Source organism: Crinia signifera, chromosome 3 (genome assembly GCF_055691185.1).
Source record: "Crinia signifera chromosome 3, ASM5569118v1, whole genome shotgun sequence".
In the NCBI taxonomy this organism is placed as follows: Eukaryota; Metazoa; Chordata; class Amphibia; order Anura; family Myobatrachidae; genus Crinia; species Crinia signifera.
Genome location: NC_139219.1, coordinates 278859225 through 278873865, shown reverse-complemented (window position 1 = coordinate 278873865; position 14641 = coordinate 278859225). Strand labels below are relative to the sequence as shown.

The window sequence follows — 14641 nt, the reverse complement described above, 5'->3', positions numbered from 1 at the left end:
GGGTGGTGGTGGTGGTGTTTGGTGTACCACAAATATTTAGTATCCCCCAAATTGGACACTTATCAATATCACATCACCAGGATGGGCTCTGGAACCCTGCGGGTGTACAATTATGCACCATAACAGTCCATTCTGCAATGTGATTCTTGATGCTAATATCATGCCCAGATTGCATTGCAAATGAAAAAAGTGTGCCCCATAATCTCTCTCTATTTATACACTTTCATAGAACAGATGATTATATAATTATTGCAGAACTGTAAATTTAATAAAATGGGATATGTAATTAATTCAGAACTGTGGGATGAGTCATTCATGCATAGTGTCTATAATGTACAAATTATAATATTTTTTATTTTCTTTGGACCACGTAATGGAAGCTTATTATTGAGCTGTAAGCCAGCCACTAGCCAGGCCAGCTAGTCGCGCACACGCCCCTCCGTGCTCTGTACTAGGTACTGCTAGAATACAGGGCTGCTGCAGCAGAACTGAGAGGTAAACAAATCTGCTGCTCGCGTCCCTAGCAACCGCTGGCCCGCTCTTTTCTGTCTTAATGGAGGCGTGTCCCTTCCCCGGCAACATTTTAAGCTCGTTTATTGGCATATACGCCTAACGATCAACTGACTTGGGTCTCTGATTGGGCGTCTTGTTCAAATGACTGAGTCCCGCCTTTTCCGCTGAATCAGTGTCTGTGTGGGAAGGAGGATGACATAATAACAAGGGACCCGTGTGAGTAATGTGCTGCTGTGTATGGGCTGCTGCTGTTGTGATTAGTGTGGGGGGGAGGACAGTAGCACCTGTGTGTAGGGGGCAGCCGCAGGCGCTGGCTGGGGTTGTATGGAGAGCGCTGCATGTTGCTGCTTTGTCAGTAGTGACAGCCCAGTTCTTTGTCTGATCATGCACATTGCTTGCCCATGTTCTGCTCCTACAACATGCATTGCTTACCTGGGGCATTGACATTACCATACCTCCCAACATGACCCTCTCCAGGAGGGACACAATGCTCTGTTCCTGGACTTCTGTCTTAATTTAGGATTGCCATAACGTGTGGAAGCACCTTTCTTATCAGTTAACCTGTTCAAAGCAGGTGACGGCAATCACAAATTAAAGGGAAGTACAGAAACAGAGCATTGTGTCCCTCCTGGAGAGGGGCATGTTGGGAGGTATGCATTACTGTAGTATACAGCTTTGTATTATTATTGGCAGCCTAGTACATAATGCAGTAACTGATGTGCATATGTGTCCCCAAGATGCTGAAGATTACACTAGCTTTGCACACTGACTGTGTGTGTGGGGGGACGGACACACAATAACAGTGAGTATTTCTTATAACTAATATAGAAGCAAAGCACTAAACATATATATGGGTCATTTAAGAGTGCCAGGTCTGGACCTATGTTTGAGATTGGAAATGGCACCATGTGATACTGGAAATGTTAAGACTGCATGCTGGATGATATTAAAAGGGGGCAGATAGTCACACAGGAGGGGGCATGGAAGAGGCAATGCGGGATGTGTGGAGACGCAATCTCGTCATTGTAGCCCCACCTCCCTTTACAATATTATTCCCTGGAGTAGGCAAGTTTTTATATACAGGTTGAGTATCCCTTATCCGAAACGCTCGGGACTAGGAGCATTTTGGATAAGGATTTTTTCAGATTTTGGAAAATATTTTTTTTTCCATACTTACCTGGTGCCCTGATGGTCCCCCGACGTCCACAGTGTTCCATGGCGTCCTTCAGGATCCTCTTCAGCGGCATGTCCAGTCACAGGGGTGCAATAACAATAGGTATTGCCTTAAATACTTTAGTAATACCCCATTCACACCAGAAATACAGGGACAAACCCGGGAATTCAGTTCCCGGGACAAGCAGGGACATTCCCGGGTTTTGACCCATTCACACCAGAAATGTCCCTGCATTTTCTGGTGCGGGAAGGAGGCCGGCAGGAGGTGGGGAGGAGGCGGGATGGCGTCGGGCACTCGGCGGGATGGCGGCGGAGGTGGGGAGAATACTCACCCCGGTTGCTGGTCCTCCGCACAGGCCAGGGATCCACACAGGCGGCGGCGCAAATGACGGGACAGGCGGCGGATGAAGATGACGCAGCTCTCCGGCACCCTCACTGCCGCCGGAGAGCTGCGTCATCATCATCCACCGGCTGTCCCTTCATTTGCGCCCGCCGCCTGCATTAATTCCCGTCGGACAGGACCCGGCAACCCGGGCAAGTATACCCTACACCTTTCACACCAGCCAGGTCCCCGGGTTGAACCCGGGAACAACCCTGCTACCTAGCAGGGTTGAAATTAGCCTGGGATTTTGTCCCAGGAACCTTTCACACCAGCGCTAGTAACGGCTTGTTCCCGGACTCAACCCGGGAATTTAGGCTGGTGTGAATGGGGTATAAGAGGTGTGCATTCAGGACCTGTTCGGGTGGCCGGCGTGTGATGCGGTTTCCGGGGGAGGAAGTCAGTGGGAGGTCCTGCTCGTGGCATTCCCATTGCTCAGCAACATTTCACCTCTCTTCTGTCCCTGTTCCACCTTTCAGTCACTCCAGGTGTCTGGCGTGTGATGTTGTTTCCGGGAGAGGATGTCGGTGGGTGGACCCACTCACGGCTTCCCTGTTGCCCAGCAACAAACCTGCCTCCCATCTGTCTGGATCACTAGGGCCAGCTGCTTCAGGAAGGGGAAACTATATGTAAAAAAAGGAAAGTGAAAATATTAGCACCACACTAAGTAATATATTCAGTGAATAACAATAATCTAAACAGTCTAATAAAGTAATGTGCTTTTGTATTGTACCCGGTGTCGACAAGTGTACTGTCGTCAGGTGTTACTGGTCATGGTGCTTAACACCATAATTAGTATCAAAACACTGGTCAAGACCTGGGTATGGCATCTGGTTAAAATGACTAGGAATACACCGCGTCCCTGCTCTGTGTGCATAGTTTTAAGTAAAATATCTCTCTTTCGGTGGCTGGTATCATCGCACCTACTTGTGGGAATGAGATTCGGAGTGTGGAACTGGACGCTTCTCACTACCGATGCAAGCTTTTGCGGCTGAGGAGCGGTGACTTGCAGATTTCAGTTCCATGGCCTTTGGAGTCAACACAAGAAGACTATCTATAAACATCCAGGAGCTGGGGGCCTTGTTCTATGCTCTGCAACGGGTTCATTCAGACAATGGTACCGCGGTGGCCAGGGCTGCACCAAGAGCCGTGCAGCCATGTGGGAAGTTAGTCGGATACTGATTTGAGCAGAGGAGCATGCCAACGCCCTCTCTGCAATATTCATGCCAGGGGTTGACCATTGGGACCCCGACTGTATAAGTTGGCAAGATGTAGATCCAGGAGAATAGGCCCTACATCCAAAAGTCTTCCGCATGTTATCCCAATGGTAGGGCCTTCCACCAGTGGATCTGATGGCATCTCGTCGGAATCATAAGCTACCAGAATATTGTTCACCGACAAGAGATCTGGTGGCAGTTGACACTCTGGTGATTACTTGGAATTAATAGTTTGTCTAACTCCTTATCACCTGATTCATAAAGAGAATGTGTCAAGGTTCTGTTGATGGCTTGGATTGTCCCCGCCGGGCTTGTCATTTGGACATACAGAGGCATCTAATAGATCAGCTGTAACCTCTTTCTCTTTGGGAGGATCTGAAGCAAGGCCCTTTCATCTTTCCAGACTTAAAATGTCTACGTTTAACGGCATGTTTGTTGAGAGGGCTGTCTTGAGATGCAGGGGGATCTCCTAGCTTTCATTCTGACCATGCTTAATGCCTGAAAGAAGGTTACCTCGTTTTCTGCTGGCGGGCCTTGCAGCAGGCCTGCGACTTGGTTCCTTGAAGGTATAGGTTTCGGCACTGTCAAATTTCTGAGCGCTTCTCTGCTTGGTGGAAGCATGCGCAGTTAGTCTCACTTGGGCGTGGGTCTATTGATGACTGGACTAGTCAGCATTTGGATGTGAGCTTCACTGCTCAGCTATATCATTAAGGATTAATGGGGCAGATGTAACAAGGTTCAAAAAGTGATAAACAACCATCCAATCAGCTCCTACCTGTAATTTTTCAAACCCAGTCATAACAGGTAGGAGCTGCTTGGCTGGTTGTTTATCAGTCTCCATTTTATCATTATCATTAACTCACAAATTCAGACTTTGAAATACAATACATTTCAGATGGGCGAATACCCGCATGCTTGTAAATTAAAAATCAAATATGTACTATCATGATGGGACACCCTGTATATGTTTGTTAGGCAAGCTGTACTCACATAATGAGTTCTAAGATTGTTCTGTGATAGATTATGGTCTTAAAAAAGTGTTTTTGTTGAAACAAGAATAGAGTGCAATGATTGAATATCTTTCTTTTTATATCTAGGATATATCGTTTTCAAAATGGCAACTTCAGTCGCACCGCAATCGCCCAATTCCTTACTGCAGAGTGTTGCACTGCTGAGCAAATCCTTTCCACAGCTCCCCAGCCCACGAAGAAGAAGACATGGCGGGCGTGCCAGGAGCCATTGGAATACCACAAGCCTGACCGGTAATACTTCATCTATATTTCAACTGCAGATTTGGATTTACTCTGTTTTAAGCGCCTAATCAGTGCACGCACATATTTATCCAGAGTTTTCTTGTTGGCTGTACAAAACCTGTGACGGCAGAAAAGACAATAAGATGCTGTTGTGAAATCTGAGTAAATCTGAACCCACATACAGCATGAATAATTAATTAAGATTATGGGTCTTTTATATAGTGGGGTCTGAGGGGCTTTAACAAAACCATTAAAAGAGCCAAAAAATACAAAATCAATGTAATCAAATATAACTAGAAGTAAAGCATATTTTAAATAACTGGAAGACTACAAAAAGTATCCAGAACCTCAAATGTCCTCTAGTGTTGTAAGTACCATGAATAAAGTGTGTTTCAAGTGTGATATGAACAAGTCTAGACTACAGTGACTACTCTGCCACTTTGGTGTATGCTACTACTAGACCAAACCTACATGGGGGAGTATGCTATGTTTTTTTTTTCCCCTTTCCTTCCCTTACAGAACCAACAATGGCTATAACATGTAATCAACTGTCAGTCCTTTTCCTTGTTTTATTTTCTTAAGCTGGCCATATATCTACAGATATATTGTCAGATCTGGCTGGTTGAAAGTAAAACCTCGTAATGGATGAGAGCAAATGACAGTTAACCATTTGATTTGAAATGCTGGAAAACTGTGAAAAATTGTCATTCAGGTTTTTGCCCCAACCAGCCCAATCTGACTCTTATGTTTGTGTTCTCTGTATTTAAGCCAATAGTGGATTTTGTTATAAATTTTGTGTCTCACTGGAATGACAATCTTTTCTGTTAAACCATATAACGCTGTGGAGAATTTTCTTTCTTGTCCACTAGGGGCACAGGGACGTAAGGTTCAAGCAACAAACAGTTAAAAAATTTTAGCAGCTTCCATCTTAAGCTATACTCCGGCAAGACCGTTTTTCTTTGTCAGGAGTCTGTATGGTCTCCATTTTTGTTTTTCACAATTGAGTGTCAAGTGTCTATTTGGAAGCCTCACCTCTGCTCCAACACCAAATTCTGGTAGCGGCAGCATCAGCGACCAGGTCTGTGTTTTCCCCCGTGGGCCATCTGCACACGCCGCCACTAGGAGAAGAAGCCAGGTGCAGGGGGATTAGTTAAGAGCAAACCCTGCTTACAAGGAGTGGCATATTCCTGGCTCAGCTTGGGTTTAGCACACTAGGCATCTTCCTTTTATCCATTACCAGCTAAGGAGCAGGCTAAGTGGGAGACTCCCTCCTGCTGTATATACTCATGTATCTCTCTTGGTCAGGTTGTTGGTCCTGTCTATTCCGGATGCGTCTTCTCTCAAGGATTATACGGATTAGAAGCTTGAGACCTTTCTTAAAATGGCCTATTCTAATGCAAGTGATCTCCGTCATCCTTCTCTACCTTTAGCCTAGGTGGCTAAAGCATTTGGATGCTGGGCTCAGGATTTGGAAGATAGGCTCAGTCCCGGTACCAGCAGTAGCAGCTCTTGTCCTGGTATGGTAGAGGCTTCTGTAGACTCTGGGATTGTGGCATCTAAAGTGACTGCTGGTACGGCGGTGGCCAGAAGGACTTTCTCCACTACTAGAGGGGCACAGCGAATTTTAAAAAGGCGTTAAGGCTTTCGGAATATGTCTGCCCTCATCCATGCTTTTGAGAGCTAAAATGCCAATTTTAGTTAATTTCGCCCCACAGGGTATAGCTAGAGGGCAAGCTTTATATCATTTCCTGGGTCCCTTATCAAAAGGCTTCCAAGACAATGCTTGGCTACAAGATGCCTGGCTTCCAAGGACAAACCTGCAGCATGATGTGGCAGGCATCTTCCGAGGGTATCCCAGCATAGGGGACTGGCTTCTGTTTTTTTGCTTTGATTTGGATGGAGACTATGGAGGATGCTTGGGTCAGAGATGTTGTCTCTCAAGGTTATGTATTGATCTCTTGGAAATGGACTCTCACGTGGTTCTTCTCCACTGGCCATTCGGAGAAGGCAGAGGTGCTCAAAGAGTCTGTTTGCTCTCCTGTTGCCTCCAGGGTCATCATTCTTGTGCCACAGTCACTATCTAAAGATATGGAGTTTTATGTCAACCTCTTTCTGGTCCGGAAGCCGGGTGGCACATTACGACTTATACTTAATTTGAATGTTCTAAACAGATTCTTGCACATTCTCTATTTTGTCATGGAATCCCTTTGATCCATCATTCTGTCGTTGGAACTAGGGGACTTCATGGCATCATTGGACATACAGGATGCCTATTTCTACATCCAAGACAGTCATCCACTCTTTCTTTGGTTTGCAATCCATTGGGATGAGGTCCACAGCCCTTCGGCTATTTAACCAAATCATAGTGTCCCACGTCTGTTGTAGGGGCATATTCATTCTCCCCTATTAGTACAATCTTGTGCTCCTTTTGGAAGCTTGCCTTCCATTAACAGTAGGGCTTCTGCATTCCCACAATTTGAAAATCAACCACATTCAATATATTCAATCTAGTGAAGTAAGCTCTGTCCCACGCCCAGCAACCTCCTTGGCTGGAGGTTCTAGCTCCGTGCGTGCTCAGTGGAACAGGTCTATCTTTGACAGGGTGGCTCTGGAGACATCCATTCTGAGGGCAAAGGGAGGGAAGGAAGGTCATCGGCTAGAATCTATTAGCAGGTTTGGCAATCCTACTTTGACTGGTGTTCCTCCATGGGTTTAGCCCCTGTTTTTTGGGGCTTGCAAGGATCTTCTCTTTTGTTTAGGCAAGTTGGGAGCTGGTCTTCAAGTTTTCTTCTTTAAAGTACAGGTCTTCCCACTTTCTGTGCTTTTTCAAAGACCGATTGCACTATAGCCTGATGACAATTTTTCTATCCCATACACTGCAGCCACCGTTTGTTTCTCCAGAGACTTTATGGAACCTTTGGTACTTGTTTCCTAGCACAGCGCCCGTTATACTTGATTGCATACCTTAAGTTGAGGTAACTTAAGGTATGCGATGGACGCGATTTTCTTTTAATTACCAGGCTTTATTGCCGGCAATAAGAAAATTGCGTTGATCGCGTCCATCGCATGCCATTATAATGGCATGCGATGCGACCGACGCGATTTTACATAGGGCTCAATGTTAACTGAGCTTTTAATGTTAAAATCGCGTTGATCGCGTGCCATTATAATGGCAAGCGATCAACGCGATTTTACATAGGGAACAATGGGAAATGGAACAATGGGAAATGGGCCAATGTGCCCAATTTCTCATTGTATATGCCCCCTATTGGTTTTGAAGTATGTGAAATGCCCCCCCATAGTTAACGCCCGCCCACTATCGACGTGAACCTCTGACCTTTTCATACCCCCACTATCCACGTCGGTGTGGAGTTGATTTTATAAAGTGTGGCGAGCGCAGCGAGGGGACGCGTATACCTGTGAAGTTATGCGCATCCCCTCGCGGGGCTCTCCACGCTTCGGGGGCGGTGGCTCGCTGCGCTCGCCACACTTTATAAAATCAACTCCACGCCGACGTGGATAGTGGGGGTATGAAAAGGTCGGAGGACGCGTACCGCCGCCCCTCGCCACGCTTCGGGTTGGCATCAATAGTGGGGTAGCGTTAACAAGGGGGGGCCATTTCAACCATGAGGGGGGGGGGGTTTGCTATTAAAATTGGTGTTTTTGGGGCTTTTTACATTGGAATTAATGTAAAATTGGGTCTCAGGGACCATTTGACATTGATTGTAATGTAAAAATCTCGTAGATCGCGGCCAATTTTTTTTGGCCGCGATCAATGCAATGCAATCAAAATCGCGGGCGCTGTGCTATGAAACAAGTACCGAACCTTTCTTTGATTTGATTTGGACACTGTGGATTTATGTTGGCTAACTTTGAAGACTGGCTATTGCGTCCGGCACAAAGGGCCTTATTCTTGTTCACTCTTTCTGACAAAATCCTTCTTAGATGGACAAAACCATGTGCACTGCAGGGGGGCAGATGTAAACTGTGCAGAGAGAGTTAGATTTGGGTGAGTCATTTTGTTTCTGTGCAGGGTAAATACTGGCTGCTTTATTTTTACACTTCAATCTAAATCTCACTTTGAAGTAAAACCCAACCCAAATCTAATTCTCTCTGCACAAGTTACATCTGCCCCCTGCAGTGCACATGGTTTTGTCCATCTAAGAAGGATTTTGTCAGAAAGAGGGAACTAGAATAGGCCCAAAGTGCCAGACCTCTGCACTTTTTCTCATCTTTTGACCTTTTGCACAAGATTAGCCCAACGTTGTGTCTCGGTTCCACATCCATCAGGAGAATCCCATCACTTAATACGAACTAATTACATGAGATCCGTTGTGAATATCGAGACTGCTGAGATAGAATCAGAATCATCTTTATTGGCCAGGTATACTTGCGTATGCTTGGAATTTTTTGTGGTAACAGTGCAGCATCAATCAGGGAACACAAAGGGGGTGGGAAGAGAGGCATAAACATACATCACATACATTTCACATGTATCTAGAAAAGTTTGAGTTAGTATTTAGTATTTGGTACGTTCAATACGGTTTAGTTGGTGGACAGCTATTGGGAAGAAGCCTTTTGTACCTGTAGTTCTTGTCGTCTTTGCTGGGATGGACCTAAAACGTCTGCCTGACGGAAGGGGTTCAAACAGGTTGTGGCCAGGGTGTAGCTTGTCCGCCAAGATCTTTCCTGCACGCTTATTGACCCTGGCTAGGTATAGTTCTTGGACAGTGGGGAGCTCCGCCCCAATGATCTTTTCTGCCATCCTCACCACTCTTTGCAACTTTCGTCTGTCATTCTCGTTTGCTCCTCCGAACCTGATTGTGATCGAGGAGCAAAGGACAGACTCTACTATGGCAGTGTAGAAGATGAGCAGCAGCTCCTGCGGGATGTTGAATTTCTTGAGTTGACTCAGGAAGAATAACCGCTGCTGAGCCTTCTTGACAGTTGTAATGATGTTGGGACCCCATTTGAGGTCGCAGGAAATCTTTGTTCCTAGGAATTTGAAGGAGTCGACCCTCGACACTACTCTGTCAGATATTATGAGTGGGTGCATGGCATTTGGTTTTCTTCTGAAGTCCACCACCATCTCCACCGTTTTGAGGGGGTTGAGGTCAAGGTTGTTTCCGCTACACCATTTAGTTAGCCGATCCACCTCCCGTCTGTATGCCGACTCGTTTCCATCCATGATTAGGCCGATAACCGTTGTGTCGTCTGCAAATTTTATAATTTTTACTGACTGTTCTGCTGAGGTGCAGTCGTTTGTGTAGAGGGAGAAGAGCAGGGGGGAGAGGACACATCCTTGAGGGGCACCGGTGCTAATTGTGCATGTGTTTGAAATGAATGCGCCTGCTTTCACCGCCTGCTTCCTTTCAGTCAGGAAGTCAGTGATCCAGGAGCATGTAGGTTCTGGGACTCCTAGTGAACGGAGTTTTGGCTCCAGGATGTGAGGGATGATCGTGTTGAATGCCGAGCTGAAATCAACAAATAGTATCCTTGCATAGGTGCCTGGACTGTCCAGGTGCTGTAGAATGTGGTGCAGCCCTAGGTTGACTGCATCCTCGACACTTCTGTTTGCTCGGTAGGCAAACTGCAGGGGGTCGAGGTGAGCATTTGTAACAACTCTCAGGTGGTTCAGCACCATACGTTCAAGCACTTTCATGACCACCGATGTTAGTGCAATCTGTATGTTACCTACTGCCAGTGTCTGTACTGTAAGGTTACTATAGGAACGTGACTTTGCTGTTTTCATCTCGAAGAGAGATCACATTACATTTACGATAAAATTCATCAGGTTAAGCCTAAATTAGGTTGAGATTTTTATGCCTATTGTGAATTTTTTTTTTCTTTTATTAAATGTATCTATAAATCTATCCCACAATTATTGATTATTATTCCTTCCTCAATATCGATGCTGTGATTTGTGCTATTGGTCAATCATGAAATTGTTGTGCCTTCCTTAGTTGCCCTTGGTGTTTTTCCTGGCAGACCTTGGCCAGGTCTCTTTGCTTAACTGTCTGCCACGCCTATTCGGGCTTCTGTTTGTTCTCCTGTACTTGTCAGTCTGTATGTGTGTGCGCCAGTTTTCCTTCTACCTCTCCTTGCGCCTGCTGTGTGCTTACTAATCTAATGGGCTTGCCAGAGGCTAGGGGCAAGATATAGCGGAAAAGAAGCCTGGGACTACTGGGAACAATTTTTGTAAACTGTTTGGTGGCCAGACTTGGGTCTTTCGAGGCTATGCCCATCATCCATGTACTCCCTATGCCATAGGGCCTATGGACTTCTTCCTTCTCTGAAGAAAAATATTATTTACAACATTATGTTCTTGAGTCATGATAAGGATTTTGGTGTTAGGGTTGCAGAAACCTTAGCTACTACGACTTGGCAGTGATCCTAAGTCTTTAAACTCTTCTTAATATATAAGTAGAAAAGTCTGCATTGGTGCTATGGGCTGCGGCATAGTTACAATTTGCATATTATACTTGTATCATTTATTATATTATTTTTTTTCCTTAGGGGAGGACTGGAGCTCATACAGTCTTTCTTCAGCTACCAGCAACATGTTACGCTCACCTCTGGAATATGCCAGTGGTATACCTACCCCAGATGATACCATCCAGTGTCTGCCGTCATATGTGCGCAGTTCAAACCGAGCCGTGCTTACTGTAAACACTAAAAGCACACAGGTATCAAAATAAAAAAAAAGTGTACATCAAAAAAACCTTCAATGTATATTTGATCTTGCTGGTACTTTACGCCACATCGACAAAAGATTATAGAATGTTGTGTTTCTAGGAATTATTCAATAATAAAACATAACTAGTAACTGCCTCCATATACAATGCGATTTTGGCCCGATTTCACCCAATTCCGGGCCGAGAAATCGGGCCAAATCGCATGTGTATGTCCTGTGCACCTCAAAGTCAGAGGTCGGACCTGCTGCGCGTCCGACTTCCGACTCAGCCCCTTCCGGCGTCGGGGAATAGAATCGCATACGATACATCACACGTAAAAGGACCACATGCGATCCTGCTGCCCGGGAAGGTCCTGAGGTAGCTCATGGGGGATCAGATGGCCATACACTGCTGGGACTTTTCGCAGTAGTGTATGGCCGCCATTTACTTTTAGAAGGCTTTGATTATGTTTTAAATTCTGAATAAAATTATATTCTTAGCATAAAAAGGATTTGTATACAGTAACCATTGCATTGTGTATGCTTTTTATTATGGTCTGGCAACAAAGCTAAGCTGTTACAGAAAATCAGGCACCCTGTTATAATATTTTCTTAAGTCAAACTGGAGAATTACTGCTTGATCAATTATGATTGTCGGCTCAGACCATGACTGATACATTGTACAATATCGTACACTATAAAATCCCTTTGTTTGCACTGCAACAAATCCTTATCACCAGGACAAGCTTGTCTAGGAGATGAATCTTTCCTCAAGCTATGGATAAATTGTGATACTATCGCATGTATTAATGGTCAAGTCCATATGGGACCTTAATTGTTAATTATATTTTTCATTAGGGTGAATGAGATACTGGATGATTTAAAAACTTTGTGATGGAGGCATAATGGAGAAGTGATAACGTGCCTGATACTTTATCACTTGCCAATCAGCTCCTGACTTCCTTTTTAAACCCAGCCTGTAACTTAACATTTAGGAGCTGATTGGCCGGTGATAAAGTATCAGGCACTTTGTTACTTCTCCCTTATCACTGCTTCATACATCTACCCCAATGTTTGTTGTAGTCCTTAAATAAACATGCTGCAGAAACGAAAACTGTGGATTGATATTGAAGTCTAGAAGAACACATGACTCCAGTACATGTGGCATATGGTGACTTCTAGACTTCAGGGGTTTGGCCAAAGGGTTATGGTATAGCGGATCGACGCTGTCTAGATCGACCATGTTATGGTCAACCACCCTAATCTGTCTAGTTAGATGCCTTAAGATAGTTGACCGCGTCTAGATCTACAGTAAAGACGCAAGTGTTAGATCGACGGGGGCATGGTCGAAGGTCACATGGTCGACATGAGGTTTTCACTTTTTTGGTGGCTATGTTGAGATAGGAGGACGTGGACACTGTATATGTGCTCATCCTAACATCAACAACTTTTTGGGGTTTCTCCTCAGCTATCCAAATGTTAACCATGAAAGAGTCAAACCTCTAACAGACCATTTGCTAGATGTCCTTATAGTACAGAATGTGGGTGGCCATACATAGGAAAATGAGAGGTGGATTGTTCATGCCAAACTACAGCACTGTGGATTAACAAGAGCCTGAATGGGTTAATATATTCTGAATGCTCCTCTTCATCTTTGGCCAAGGTCAGCTGGCAATAATATTCGCTAAAATTTAAGGTTGGTTCAACGCAATTCCCCCCTGTATTTCCCTATGTAACCTGTCCATCAAGACACTGGGTATGTGTTCATAATGTTAATCTCATTTTTAGTACTGCGATATGAGTGATAGATGAGTCATAATCAATTGCTCTCTGTTAAGATGTGTTCTGCTTGTTTATTTTTAGAACTCTTTACTGTGGGCGTTTGTAAATGTACTTCATTTCTTGTGGTGGTCTTTAACTGGGTACATATGAAACGTTGTGTGTGTATAAAGTGAGAGGGGCAGCTACGGAGACCTGGTGGGGCGCCAGCATTGGCAATGGCCTACTGGGATGTCGCTGATGACTTGCAGGAGCGAGCATCGTCTGCGACATAGTGCCTACAAATTTGACGATATTTAGATTTTGACGTTCTGACTCGTATCATCTATTGCAGTGAATGAGGAACCTTGGCACTCCAGCTATTGTTGAGCTACACATTCCAGCATGCCCTGCAACAGTTTTAGCATGGCCAAATAGCAAAACTGTAGCAGGGCGTTCTGGAATGTTTAGTTCAACAACAACTGGAGTGCCAAGGTTCTCAATCACTGATCTGGTGTATTCCCAGTTTACAATCAGGGCATCTCTTGGCTAATAAAGAAAATTGCAAACACTATGTTAAGACTCTGATGCAGTCCTCACCCCTGGATATTGTAGCCCTGCCCACACATCACAAAAGCCTAATAATATACACACATTAAACAGAAACCTACATTATAGTGGTTTATTAACAAAATAATGTATATATTTGTGATGTCAAGGTCACTTGCCAGTGCTGTATATAGAGAAATGTATTCTTCCTTTTTTTTCTCTCCAGGTTTTGATGGCCAATGATAAAGCCTGCAGATTGTTTGGGTACAGCAGTCTTGAGTTGATTGGCATGAGTCTGTCCATGCTGATCCCTGCTTCCAGCCACCGAATCTCTGAGGCTCTAGAAGAGGAGCTTGCCAAGGCTGATGGGATCTCCCGGGTTCCTGGAGAAGTGGTGAGTGTGATTCCTGGTTGAAGATGGACCTTGGGGGTGGGTGTACCATGGTTTTTGCATGCTGAGATATACAACATGTTTTACTTCATTCCTCTTACCGTATTTGCCGGCGTATAAGACGACCCCCCAACATTTCCACTCAAAATGTAGAGTTTGTTATATACTCGCCCTTTAAGACTACCCCCTCTTCCACACACCAAATAAAACGTACTGTGCGATACTGGATGGGATATAGCAAGTAGCCAATCTGTGTATCCTGGAGGGAATACTGCTGGGCTGTCAATTACAGGGGGCGTCCGGAGGACCTAGTGTCCCTCAGGCAGGGGTGCTAGAACTGGAGGCAGAGGGTTAGGCTGGAGGGGTTCCCCGACTACCGGCATAATCTGCTGCTGTTAACTGGAGTGTCTGTCCCTGATCCCCCTCTGCTGTGGTGCGTGGTCGAGTGGATGGGAGCTGTACCTGTAGGGAGCCTCTCCCCCTGAGTGCCATGGCTCCGGTCTCCACGTGTGCTGCGGCGGGTCCCTGGTGCTGCTGTCCCCGGCGCCTCTGTCTGCTCTGGCCTCGGCTACACTGTGTGGTCTCCCTTTTCAGCGGCTGTGCTGCGTCGGTGTGGGAAACGGTCATCACGGCACTAGTGCGGCACCCTCTCTCTGGCTACACGTGAGTTCCCTGCACGGTGCACGCTCCTTCCTCCTCTCTTCCACTGCCCGCCTCTTCCTCCCGGCGCCAGCC

The 14641-nt window shown here is 45.5% G+C and overlaps 1 protein-coding gene across 5 annotated transcripts in view; it reads left to right on the top strand.

Annotated features, from left to right (window-relative positions):
• The first annotated feature begins 476 nt into the window (after positions 1-476).
• Positions 477-14641, top strand: part of PASK (PAS domain containing serine/threonine kinase) — a 68467-nt gene continuing 54302 nt past the window's right edge. For 2 of the 5 annotated variants that reach the window (XM_083178188.1, XM_083178187.1), the window contains exons 1-4: positions 1091-1163; positions 4380-4544; positions 11052-11221; positions 13742-13909. In XM_083178188.1, the coding sequence (XP_083034314.1) occupies positions 1154-1163; positions 4380-4544; positions 11052-11221; positions 13742-13909 (513 nt within the window). In that variant the 5' untranslated portion in view covers positions 1091-1153. Of the gene's footprint in view, positions 496-574; positions 730-1090; positions 1164-1231; positions 1316-4379; positions 4545-11051; positions 11222-13741; positions 13910-14641 lie in introns of those variants that run through there. The other 3 variants (XM_083178191.1, XM_083178189.1, XM_083178190.1) reach the window with 3 other exon arrangements.